The 12,399-nt window shown below is 42.6% G+C and overlaps 2 protein-coding genes across 8 annotated transcripts in view; both read left to right on the top strand.

Annotated features, from left to right (window-relative positions):
• Window positions 1-4,810, top strand: part of TCP11L2 (t-complex 11 like 2) — a 41,849-nt gene extending 37,039 nt beyond the window's left edge. For all 6 annotated transcript variants that reach the window (XM_032645037.1, XM_032645036.1, XM_032645035.1 and 3 more), the window contains one exon: window positions 2,411-4,810. In XM_032645037.1, coding sequence (XP_032500928.1) covers window positions 2,411-2,655 — 245 coding nt within the window. In that variant the 3' untranslated portion in view covers window positions 2,656-4,810. The remainder of the gene's footprint in view (window positions 1-2,410) is intronic.
• Window positions 4,811-9,201: 4,391 nt separating this feature from the next.
• Window positions 9,202-12,399, top strand: part of POLR3B (RNA polymerase III subunit B) — a 130,650-nt gene continuing 127,452 nt past the window's right edge. For both annotated transcript variants that reach the window (XM_032646258.1, XM_032646257.1), the window contains exon 1: window positions 9,202-9,459. In XM_032646258.1, coding sequence (XP_032502149.1) covers window positions 9,388-9,459 — 72 coding nt within the window. In that variant the 5' untranslated portion in view covers window positions 9,202-9,387. The remainder of the gene's footprint in view (window positions 9,460-12,399) is intronic.

The raw sequence follows: 12,399 nt of genomic DNA, 5'->3' as shown, positions 1-12,399 counted from the left end.
CGTGAATGACTCACTTGAGCGTCCCTCCCTGGGCTCTGGAAGCCAAGGGCACGTCTTTGGCAGGGGCTCCATCTGGCTGCTCCTAAATGGACAGACGCTTCTGTCACCTTAGTCTTGGCCTAAAAACTGTGACTCATCCACAGAGGAGATAGAACCACTTGTCAGCATAATAACAGTTTTGAAAAAGTTTCATTCTTTAAACAGCCTTGTGAAAAGTGTTTGGACCGTATCTGTGATGAAAATAGACCCAGCTTCCTAACGGGGAATTTAGCAGACAGTTTCCTCTTAATTCTCTGCCTGCAGAGGAGCTGGAATACATTAAGCACTTAGAGGGATCCCTGGGACAGAAGAAGGGCTCCAATTTACCCCTGCCTTTCCTCCCCTGTAGTTCACGGTACCCACAGTCTGCCTTCTTTTGTTCTTACTTGATGTGCTATTTGTCTACAATGGAATTAAAACTCCCACTGTGTTCTTAGCCATTAAAAAAGGTAATTAGAGAGGGAGTTTTCCTTCAAATGATTTTTTTTTCAAATATATACCAAAACCATGTAAAAATGATTTATGGATTACCTGCTGTATAAATTATTTGCATGCTAATAGCCACCTACATTTTTAAAAAGTAATTTTCAATTATACAAGTGATACATCCATGAATAATTTCCTCTTGTTGACAAATTATGGATAAGGCCCAAGTCATCTTTGACTGCCTTCTCCAGCCCCCATTCCTCTCTGGCTCCCATTGCTTTCAGTTTGGGGTTTATCTTTATAGACCTTTTTCATTCCAATCTCACTTTAATTCAAGCAGCATTTATGACGTGCCTGCCACATGCCAGACCAGGGATATTATAAGACAAAAAAATAGCCCTGACCCTTAGAAAGCCCACTGTCTAAGAAGGGAGAGATAAATTCTCAAGTAACAGTAATATGGGGTGATAGTGTAACAGTTGCTAGGAAAAGCCACAGAAAGGAGGTGACTTTAGCATCAGCATTGAAGTATGCTCTCGACTTGTGCAGAGATGAGGTGAGGTGGAAAGGCATTCTAGTAAGAGGAAACAATTTGGGCTAAGATATGGACATGGGACACTGGGGACTTTGAGTTCTAGGTCAGGTCTGGCTGAAACGTGTGATTTTTGGGAGAAGTGTTTAGAGATAAGTTTCAGCAATATAGTTATCTGTATTCGATGGAGTGTATTTTCCTTAGTAAACTTCCTTATTTGTGAGATTTCTGTTTCCAAAGCCAGAGAACATCCTTGGAGCAGCATGGGCTGGGGCATGTCAGGCTTGTCCAGTACCATTTGTCCAATACCACTGCAGCTTCACTTATTTATGCATTTGCGTGCTTTTGTGAAGTCGTCTCAAATGCAGATACACTGAGGCACTGAAGCAGGAAGAATGGAGAAGGGGCAGTGCCAGTGGGGTGGCCCTTCCTTAGTGACTCCAGATTGTTTGCCCACGAGGGGGGTGATCATATAATTTGTTTTCCACCCCAGGACACTTTTGAGAGTGCTCTTTTTAATTATGCCAGGACAGCAGGTGTCAACTTTAACTGTCCTGTGAAAACTCGGATGTGTGCTCACCCTTGCCCTGTGGCAGTTTGGGCCCCCAAGTTTGCCAGATCTGTAGATTTTTCAAGAAGAACCAAAACTTTGATTTTCTATGTGAAATCCCCTCGTTTTAAATGACTTCTATTTTTAAAAAACACTACGTGGACCAAACTGGCAGTGCCAGTTTACAAACTCAGCTTTAGGATACATAACTAAAATTATGGACGTTGAGTTTTTGTAAAAGATTCCCCACCCCACCCTGAAAATGCTATGCATGTTTTGTTAGCTAGCTATTACTGCATAACAAATTACCCCAAAACTCCATCTGTCATTGCTTACAAGTCTGTGGGGCAACTGGGTAGTTCTTTTGATCTTGCTGGACGCACGCGTGCATTTGTGGTCAGCTGTGGCTTGGGTGGGTAGCTCTGCTGATCTTGCCTGGGCTCTCTCAGGTGCTTGGGAGTTGGTTGGCTACAGGTTGGTCTAGGATGGCCTAAGATGGAACAACTGGGCTTCCCTCAACATGGTCCCTCATCAAGCCCAGGCTTGTTTACATGGTGGTGGTAGGCAGAGAGAGTGGGTTCAAACAATGCCTCTTGAGCACGGAAGTCACATACCAGCACTTCTGCCACATTCTGCATTGGCCAAAGCAAGTCGTAAGGCCATCCCTGCTCCAAGGCATGGGGAAACAGACTCCAGTCTTTGATGGGAAGAGCTGCAAGGCTGCTTTGGAAAGGGCACGAATATAGGGAGAGGTCAAGAACTGAGAATGTTGCCGCAATCCACATACCACAATTACTGTTCTCATTTTTCAAAATCACGTGCTTTAATAATGGGACAGATAAAGATGCCTTCTTTTTCCCCAGAAAAACGAATCCAGCTATACATGAAAAGCCTACTTTGCCTGCCAAACCCTCAAAAATGCATGCCTGCCGTGCCAGGAGGCCTCACTGTCGTTCAGCAGGAGCTAGAGGTGCTAGGCTCGCAATATGCAAGCATTGTGAATCTCAACAAACAAGTGTATGGACCATTTTATGCAAATATACTTCGAAAGCTGCTCTTTAGTGAGGAAGCCACGGGGAAGGCGGAAGCTTCATCATCTACTAACTAAAGAGGAACTGACATTGGATAAAAGATTGGAAGCCCAGCACTTAGGTACCCAGTCTGCTTCCATCAATGGCATTTCAGATGCGGCATGTCCTCAGTCCTGTGTGTGGCACAGCGTTAGCCCGAATCTGTATAATCCAGTAATATTAGCATTGCAAAGACATGCACGTCGTAATGACCCTGTTTGTGCACTATCTACAAGTCCAAAAGAGATGTTTTTAATGAACAGCAAGCAATTTGTAATTAATTATATTACCTATATAATACTTGTAAATGTTTTCTTAAGCATATATATCTGGCTTATTCATTCAACCTGTAAGGAGTTGTATTTCACATCAAATCTAATGATTTTTTTTTAACTTTGGTACAGCTTCTTAAGGGGTTGAAAGTTGTGAACATAACCAAGGGGATTGATGTTCTGAATAAATGATGTGAAGTAAGGGATAATCGTATTTTAAATGTACAATTAAATTTTATTAATGTGTAATAGGAGCTTACGTAGTATAAGTCCTCAAATTCTACAAATATACCAAATCACACTTTGTGATACCAATTGTCAGTATTTGTTTAGAATTTCAGTGTATTAAATACATTTTAAAGCTACATACAAATTTTAGATAAAACCTCCCTTGTTCATTTAGTGAAAATAGAAACAAACCCCTGCTAAAATTTTATTCTAGAGGGTGGATTCTTCTCACTTATCCTGCTCTCTGAGGGAAACAGTTTTTGCACACATCTCTTCGTGAATGTCCCTGCATTTCTCAGGCCTGATAAGGTTTATATAAGATTTTAATATTTTTACATAAGGCAGGAGTGGTTTGAATTGTTTTACTTGTAAGAAGAAAAATTGATAAAACAAGATCCCCATTCTCAGTGAAATTCATGTCTGAAAAAGAAACAGTTGAACTCTGGAATTTTTAACCATATAATGTGCTAGCAAACACCTTCTGTGCTGATTAAATTCTTACCTGCTGTGACCAAGATGCTCTTCTAAGTATCATCATCATTTGCCACTCCTATGCATTTAATTAAACTTTGCCAAGCTGGCACTCGTTGTCAGGATTCTAGAGAAATCTGCATACTGTCGTGGAACTGCATACTTCTTCTGAAATGTTAAGTGAAGCACTACCTTTTGGACGGACTCAGCCTGGAAAGTGCTTTATTTGCATGAAATGCATTTTGATTGTTTGGTTTTCTGAGGACTCATTGAACCTTAGTAATTTGATGGAGAAGAGTGGGTAGGAAGGAAAAAATAATGCTCCTTTCTTCCTCTCTTCCTCACCACGACCTTCACCATTATGGTGCTACCTAATTATTTGATAAAGTTCTAGGAAATGATTGTGTGAGTAAATTATCTCCAGTCTTTACATTTTGGAGGGATCTGCCAGAATTCGAGGAAATTTTGAAAGTCAGTTTTTTTTTTCTCATGTGACCAATACATAAATCAGCCATTCTGTCCATTTGAGCAGCTGTGTATAAATGGAATTTTACTGAAGAGCACATCATTGGTCTCACCCATTGTTTCACTCTTCCTGTATTTCCATTCTGCCTGTTTCCTATGCTTAGAAACCAAAAGGTGCTGTAGATTTTTGTTTTCATTTTCTCTTACGTTGAAGTAGTTTTCAACTGTGTTCACTTTGGGGCCTGGACAGCAGGGAGGGTGTGACATAGAAATGTAATGTGTAGCATAACTTTTTGTTGCTTTCTGAGGTGAACTGTATATTTAACCAGAAGACCAGGTGATACACTTTTTTATTATCAGATTGGAATCCGTCTGGTATTCTTATATACTTGATTATACTGAGTTGCCAGCAGGAAAACAATGTGCAAACATTTTTTAAAAATGCATTTAAAATGAAGGGCATTCTGCCTTTTTTTTTTTTTTTTTTTTTTTAAAGTGACAAAGTAAATCTCAATGTCTGAAGTCTGGATTTAGGCAACTACATTTATTAGGATTTTAAAATCCTATCCCTTAGCGTGTTGTTTACTTGGTTTTTACTGAAATGTTTACTTTTACTTTTGAGAATTTTCTTAACATGGTCTTGTTTTGTAATGTCAATTTTATTAAACACCATACACACATTTTCATTCTTCTTCTGCTAAAACATGTATTGTGTGCACTAGTTAAATTTTAAAACATTAAAAATTATTTCAAGATAGCTGGTGTCTCTTTGTTTTCTAAACCACCTTTGGGTAACTCAGGGCTGGAATACTGCACACTCTTTATTGCAGTTGTTTTAGAAGGATTCTTCTGCTGATCATCAGAGCCTCACAGACATCAGGTCATGTTCATTCGTTCATTCAGTCAACAGATAGCTACTGAGCATCTACAGTGTGCCAAGAAGTATCCTAGATCTTTGATACACAGATGACTAGACAGACACTGTCCTGAAGAAGTTTGTAACCTAATAAGAAGGATAAACTTGTGAACAATTGCAATAAAGTGTAATTCGGGCAATAAAACACATACACGTGGTGCTAGAGGAAATACTGCCAGACTGTGTTTCGTGGAGGTCACCCTTGAGCTAAAGCATGAAGGGTAGGCAGGAACTTGCCAAGAAAGGGAAAGGCACAAGAGGCCAAGTGCCCAGTGGGTACAACGGTGTGGAGAAATGGTAAGCCAAGGGTCCAGCCTATAGAAGAGGGGAAGTGATGAGAGGGGAAACAAGCAAGGTAAAAGGCTTCTGGGATGTCATGCTCAAAAGGGAGGGTTTTGTCCTGAAAGAGATAACCGTTGAATCTTTTGAAACAGGAGAAGGTTACAAGCAATTTATATTTTGGAAGGATTGCCCTGGCAAAGAACACTTGCTGTTGGTGCTAGAATATTCTGTGTTGTGTGCATGTGTGTATACGCATGAACAACACATGGCACAAGAGTCCATGTAGAAATGGACTCTAGCTAACAGAAGCAGAAAGAGAGTTTATTGGAGAGGTTTAAGTACCTCATGGAATCTGTTTTACCTGGGTAATTAAGCTTGGAAGATGGGAAGAACCAAGGCAATGCAAGCATAGGACCTCAGCCAGGCTGGATTCAGAGACTGGTTTCTCAATTGTCCTTGCTGCTTTGCCTCATTTGCTCAAGATTTAAAGTCTCAGATATCAACATTCAGTTGGAAGAATCTCTATCAAGGGCGCAGGCTCTAATTTGCAGGGGATGGAACAAGACAGTAGCTGCCCCTTAGACTCCTGTGTTCCCACCAAGGTCACCCAACTAGGGATTTCTTCCAAAAAGGAAGGATCAGAAAGAGAAAAACAAATCCACTATCATGTGCACTCATGAGGTCTTTAAAACTTGAATGGGAGAAATGTGTGAAGAGGTCCCCCAATCCAGTATTGCCTCTAAGAATGACACGAAAAGATGATTCCAGGAAGGGCATAGCCATTGAAGTCAACCTTTATTGGTGTGTGTAGATGAACTGCTGAGCAAAGCCTCAGCATAACCTTATTTCTCAAATTGTAGTTCAAAGTTTAGGGAAGGTTGGTGTGTGTGTCGTGGACCCTACTCCATTCAGCCACTTAGAGACCCAACTTCCATCCATCTTGTAACTCAATAGTCCCTGAAACCTTCAGTGTCTCCTTAATAAGGGAAAGAAAAGGATCACCCACTTCTACTTATGGTACATTGGGCACAACTAACTAGATCGTTAGTTGATGACTAGATGGCTAGATGGTCATCTGGCCCCATCTAACTGCAAAGGAGTCAGGAAGATGTGCCCAGGAGAAAAGGCGGGTGTGGGTGTTGGTAAGCATTAGCAACAGTCTCCACCTCAGATCCCTCCAGTTTCCTTGAATAAGCTCTACGAATCATCTTTTTATGAAAATAAGTTTATTTTTTTAATGAACAACAGAACTTACTGGGTCCTTGTGTTAATGAAGTGCTGGGCATTGCCTAGTAGACCATGCAGGAACTACCTGATTCCGCGCCCCCCCCCCCACTTTGGCCATGCCACACGGCATGCAGGATCTTAGTTCCCCAATCAGGGATCGAATCCAAGACCCCTGCGTTGGAAGCGCAACGTCCTAACCACTGGACCACCAGGGAAGTCCCATGAAAATAAGTTTAAGGTCATGTGTCTGCTCTGATCTTTTAGTATTAGCTCCCAGAGCACTGTGTTGAGAGGATTTTGAAGCTAAATCCAGGACAAGCAGTAAAGAATTCTGTGGCTGATTGGCTAAGTATGCCATGGGCGTGGGGAGCGCCATCTTTTGTGCAACATATTTTTTTCACTTGAATCTTTCTTAAAACTAAAATTCAGCCTGTTCAACCTCTGAGGATGTTAGGTACCAACATTTTCCACTCATTATTCAGTAAAAGTAGCATGGGACTGAGAGTCACAGGGCCTGAGGTTGAATTCACTTCTGCTTCTTAGCTATATGACCTCAAGCCAATCTTTTAGTCTCCCTGAACATCCATTTCCTAACCTACCTGACTGCCTCGCAGAGCTATTGTGAGAATCAAATGAGATAATGTATTTGAAATTGTCTACAAACTCTAAAGCATAATGTGGACAGAATACATTACAATAGCTCATTTATTTGTCCTAAATCTCTTTCACACTTCAAGAGGTTTTAGTATTTTGAGAAGTGATGATTGAGTACTTAAATACATAAGACCAAAAATTGTCAAATCATATCACAACCGTGGTTCATTAAGCCCAATGTTGTCATTGGCAGAGAAACTCAAGGGTACATAGAAGGCTGCAGTTATTGTCCTTGCTGTCAACTTCAAAGGATAGTGACACACCCAACATGTTCTAATTTCATTTAGTAAATCAGGTATGACCTTATCCTCCATGATTTAATCTGACCTTTTAGAACGTACATTTGTACTAGCAACTTGTACCCTCTTGTTCTCTGTTTTTCAAGCGAAGCTTTATCTTTTCATGTCTAAGCTTGGTATGTTAGTCTTGTTCAGCTTTCAAGGGAAAGGGACCTAGCGATTTATCGCAAGGCTTTATGAAGAAGAAAGGAAACCTAGTAATCTGTCCCAGCAGCTGCACTTGCCGGCATGGTAGGGAACCTGAATATAATTTTTTTCTTTCAGAATGTAGTAAAATAATTACTTACCATATTATGGCCTAAGCACTTTATATAAATGATCTCATATAACTGCACAACCCGCTACAAGGCAGGCTCTATCATTTTTTTTTAATTTTTAAAATTTTTTGGCTGCGTTGGGTCTTCGTCGCTGCGCGTGAGCTTTCTCTAGTTGACGCGAGTGGGGATTACTCTTCGTTGTGGTGCGCAGGCTTCTCATTGCGGTGGCTTCTCTTGTTGCGGAGCACGGGCTCTAGGTGCACGGGTTTCAGTAGTTGTGGCTCATAGGCTCTGGAGTGCAGGTTCAGTAGTTGTGGTGCACGGGCTTAGTTGCTCCGTGGCACGTGGGATCTTCCTGGACCAGGGATCAAACCCGTGTTCCCTGCACTAGCAGGCAGATTCTTAACCACTGCGCCACCAGGGAAGTCCCTGTAAGTTCATTTTAAATTAGGGATACCAATCCTTTCTCTTCTGCCAACTTGTATTTCTTTCTTTTTTTCTTTTTTTTTTTTTGCGGTACGCGGGCCTCTCACTGTTGTGGTCTCTCCCGTTGCGGAGCACAGGCTCCGGACACGCAGGCCCAGCGGCCATGGCTCACGGGCCCAGCCGCTCCGCGGCATGTGGGATCCTCCCAAACCGGGGCACGAACCCGCGTCCCCTAGCATCGGCAGGCGGACGCTCAACCACTGCACCACCAGGGAAGCCCCAACTTGTATTTCTTGAAAACCATTCATGGTGATTTTTAACCATCTGTTCAGAAAATTTTAAATTTTCCGTGGAATCATAAACCTATGGCTAGAATGATATTATCCAATCTATGAATATTTTCCTTATGATTTCTGACTATATTGCTGTCCTTGAAGGTGGCCACAGCTCAGTGTTATGGATTTACTCACTTTATATTTTCTTCTAAGGTTTTGTTAACATTTAAATATTTAATCCGTATAGTATTTACTTAGGTGTATTTTTTTTCTAAATGGCTAATCAGCAGCTCCAACATCAATTTTTGGATAAGCCATCTTTCCCCTGCTCTTTTAAAATGTCATCTTTTCATACTAAATTTCTGCTGGAATTTACTCCTGGATCTTCTGTCTAGCCCTTTTAGAATATAACACTATCTTAATTACTGACCTGTTATGCTCTTCTCTCTAGGTAAGTTAACTCCTCCTCACTTTGTGGTCATTTTAATGATTGTATAATAGGCCATCACACGCATGTACCTTAATTTTTTAACCAATCTCCTCCTACTAGGCATTTGGTAAATTTCCTGTTTTTTCCATACTATACAATGTGTAGTTTGGGCTTAAATTAAATGAATTCTATGCCTCGGTGGCTCAAGTTGTGCAAATTATCCAGTTACCGTTTACTTTGAATTATTTTTAAAATGACAATACGCGTTGTTGGTCTTGATTGTGGGATAAATGCCAAAATCTGTCCGCTGGGGTTTAAGATTACCCAGGCGAGACTTCCGAGCGACACCAGGGGGCGCAGTTTCCAAGCTCCGCCTCAGCCACATCCGGGTTCAACCGCAGGTTCTGACCGAGAGCAGGCGGAACCTTTCTTCCGCGACTCCAATTAAGTTGCGCGGCAGGGACTATTTAGGCCACCGCGCACCGCTCTCCACGGGTACAGCAGTTTGCCTGGAGCAGCGAAGGCGCGCGTGAGGGTTCTGTTTGCTCCTTCCTTTGTCGTGAACAGCATGGACGTGCTTGCGGAGGAGTTTGGGAACTTGACCCCGGAGCAGCTGGCCGCGCCGATCCCGACTGTAGAGGTGAGGGCAGGGCACGCGTGGAACGGAAGAGAGGCTGGCATGCGTCCCCGGGAGGCGTTGCCCCGAGAACTCTGGCCGCGGAGGGGGACGGGCCGCGTCTTCCGCGCATGCTCAGGACTCCGCGCGTGCCTGGGGATCCGCGCGAGTCCTCTCCAGAGCCGGCCACTGCTGTGCGTGCAGGGTCAAGCTGAGGGGAGATGTCAGCCGCCGCGCAGACCCAGCGGCTCCGCGCACGGCTCTCGGGTTGGACGCATTCCAGTGTTCGTGTGTTATCAGGGAGGGACTGACTCTCGCCCACTTTGGGAGGACGTATTGCATCTTTGACGGCTTATAAGGGATAATGAGGTCCAGGGAGCTTAGGCCACTTTGGTGAGGTCCCACAGCTGGCTGTGGTGGGAAAACCAGATCGTCTGAATCCCAGGCTAGTAATTTTTCCTTTTCACCGGGAACTCAAGTTTGGGCTGCAGGAGTATTTTAAACGCCGAGAAAATTTACTCCAAGTTTTGCCTAGGTGTTTTCGGGGGAGTAGCCCCGTAGCTTTCATCAGATTCTCAGAAGTTAAGGATAACTGCCCTACAGTGAGCTGCCTAATGAAGTTCAGATGTTGACGGAATTTTATTTTCTGGAAAGGTACATATAACTTCTCTGGGCCTCAAAATCTTAGTTGGCATGGGATGGGAAGTGAAGAAATAGTCAAGGGAGAGATTCAGGTAGAGGGAACAGGACACTGGAAGCCTGGAGGCAAGACCATCTGTTTTTAAGGAATTAAAACAAATCCAGTAGTACTGGAGTGGAGAAAAGTAGAGGAGAGATTTGAGGGTGACAGATAAGGATCCTGATTATGAAAGGTTTTGTTAGGCATCTAAAGGAGGGCTGGGATGCCATTGACAAGTTTAAGGAGGAGAATGGCCGACAGGATCAGTAAATCTGTTTCTTTAATAATTATTCGGCAAATAAAGGAATTACAATCAGCCTGTTAGATTCAATCTGTGTGTGCCTGCAATACACTGCTGATCTTCATTGGGCAATACTGGATTTTTAACTTTTTTTTTTTATATTGGAGTATAGTTGATCTGAATTTTTAGCTCTTGAACAGCTATTTAAGAGCCAGCATTTACTGAGCACGTATGTGCCAGCTCTGTTCAAGCCTAACGAGCATTATGTTATTTAATCATCTGAAGCAAGTAATATTTTTGCCCCATTTTGCCAATGAAGATTTTTAAGGCTCAGAGAGGTTAAGTAACTCACCCAGTTTCGGAAGGTTGTTAAATGGCTGATCTGTATTTTGGACCCTGGCAGTCAGACTCCAGAGCCCTCATCCTTAACTGCTGACTGGACTGCTTCTCCAGAGAGCTGAAGGAATAAGCCTAAAGGATTTCTGTGTCTTGTCTGAATTTGCACAGCTGTGAAGGGACCAGTACTACATTTCCAGTCTTCTGATTCAGGAATAACAGTTCCTTTTCCTGGCCCTCTGCATCCAATCCACCGTCCCATCTTAAGGGCCCCCAACTACAAAATGTACTCAATTCTGAAACTTCCTTTCTTCTGTTCTCCAAGTCTGAACCACTGTCATCTCTTATTTCCTAGGCTCCTGACTTGTCCCATTCCAACAGTCTGTTCTCAGCTCTGTAGCCAGAGCCATCAGTTTAAACAGGCAGATATGATCACGTTGCTCCCTTGGTTAAAATTCTTCAGTCTGCCCATTGCTCTCAGGGCAAAATCTAAAGTCCTTACCATACTTATATGAGTCCTTTTCTCATTTTGGCCACTGCTTACTTCTCTAACCTGTTTCTCCGCCCCCCCCCCCCCCACACCCAGATCTCCTCAAGATCTTTCTACTCTCCTCATATAGTCTTCTCTGATTTTTCTCGCATTCTTCTGTGTAGATTTACATACAGTAAGATGCATGAGTACTAAGTGTTCATTTACATTAGTTTTGACAGTTATGTATACCCAAATGACTAGCACCCCATACAAGATACGGAACATTTTCAGCATCCTATAAAGTTCCCTTTTCAGTTTGTGCCCTACCACACCTTTTGATTTCGATCATCATAGATGAATTTTGCCAGACTCAACTTTTTTTTTTTAAGATTTGACTTTTTTTTAGAGTAGTTTCAGGTTCACAGCAAAATTGAGAGGAAGGTATAGAGATTTCTTACGTACCCCCTGCCCCCACCTACCTTTTTTCTTGAAAAAATGTTTTTACTTTTTCCAGGTGGTCTGCCTCCCTCTCAGGCCATTCCTCAGTCTTCTTTGCTGGATGTGCTTTCTGCTCCTCATTTCTAAACGTTGGAGTGTTTTTGATCTCACTTCATGGAACTCTTCTCCACGTGATTTCATCTGTTACATGGCTTTAACTACCCTCCATTTGCTGACCTCTCCCTGATTTAGATCTCCAGGCCACTCTCTTCCCAAGTTCCAGACCTATATTTGTTGTCTATTTGGCATCTCCAAATAGACAAATGGATATCTCAAACTTCACATGCCCCCAACCAAACTCCTGATGACCCCTGTACACCTAAACCTGCTGCTCTGACAGCATCCAGACATCCAGCGTCCTCCTCATCTCCAGAAATGGCAACTCTAAGGTGTCCGTCTCAACTCTTCTTTCTCTCAGAGTCTCCATCTAATCTACTGTCAAGTCCTGTTGGCTCTAACTTCACATTGAGTTTCCTAGCCAACAGTTTCTCACTACCCATATTGTTATCAGCCTGGAGTATTGCAGTGAACTCCTAAATGATCTCCCTCCTTCTAACCTTGCCTGTTCTCACCCCAGCAGCTAGAGTGATCCAGTTAAAATGAGTCACATCATCTTGTCACTCTTGCTCAAAACCTTCCAATGCTTCTCCTGTTACTCAAAGTAAAAAAGTTTACAGTTCTTGGGAAGTCTTACATGATCCTGGAGCCCTTACTCAGAAACTGTGTATTCTTACTTAA

The sequence above is a fragment of the Phocoena sinus genome, chromosome 10, assembly GCF_008692025.1.
Source record: "Phocoena sinus isolate mPhoSin1 chromosome 10, mPhoSin1.pri, whole genome shotgun sequence".
Classification (NCBI taxonomy): Eukaryota; Metazoa; Chordata; class Mammalia; order Artiodactyla; family Phocoenidae; genus Phocoena; species Phocoena sinus.
The sequence above is the reverse complement of the archived record's forward strand: the minus strand, read 5'-3'. Positions and strand labels throughout refer to the sequence as shown.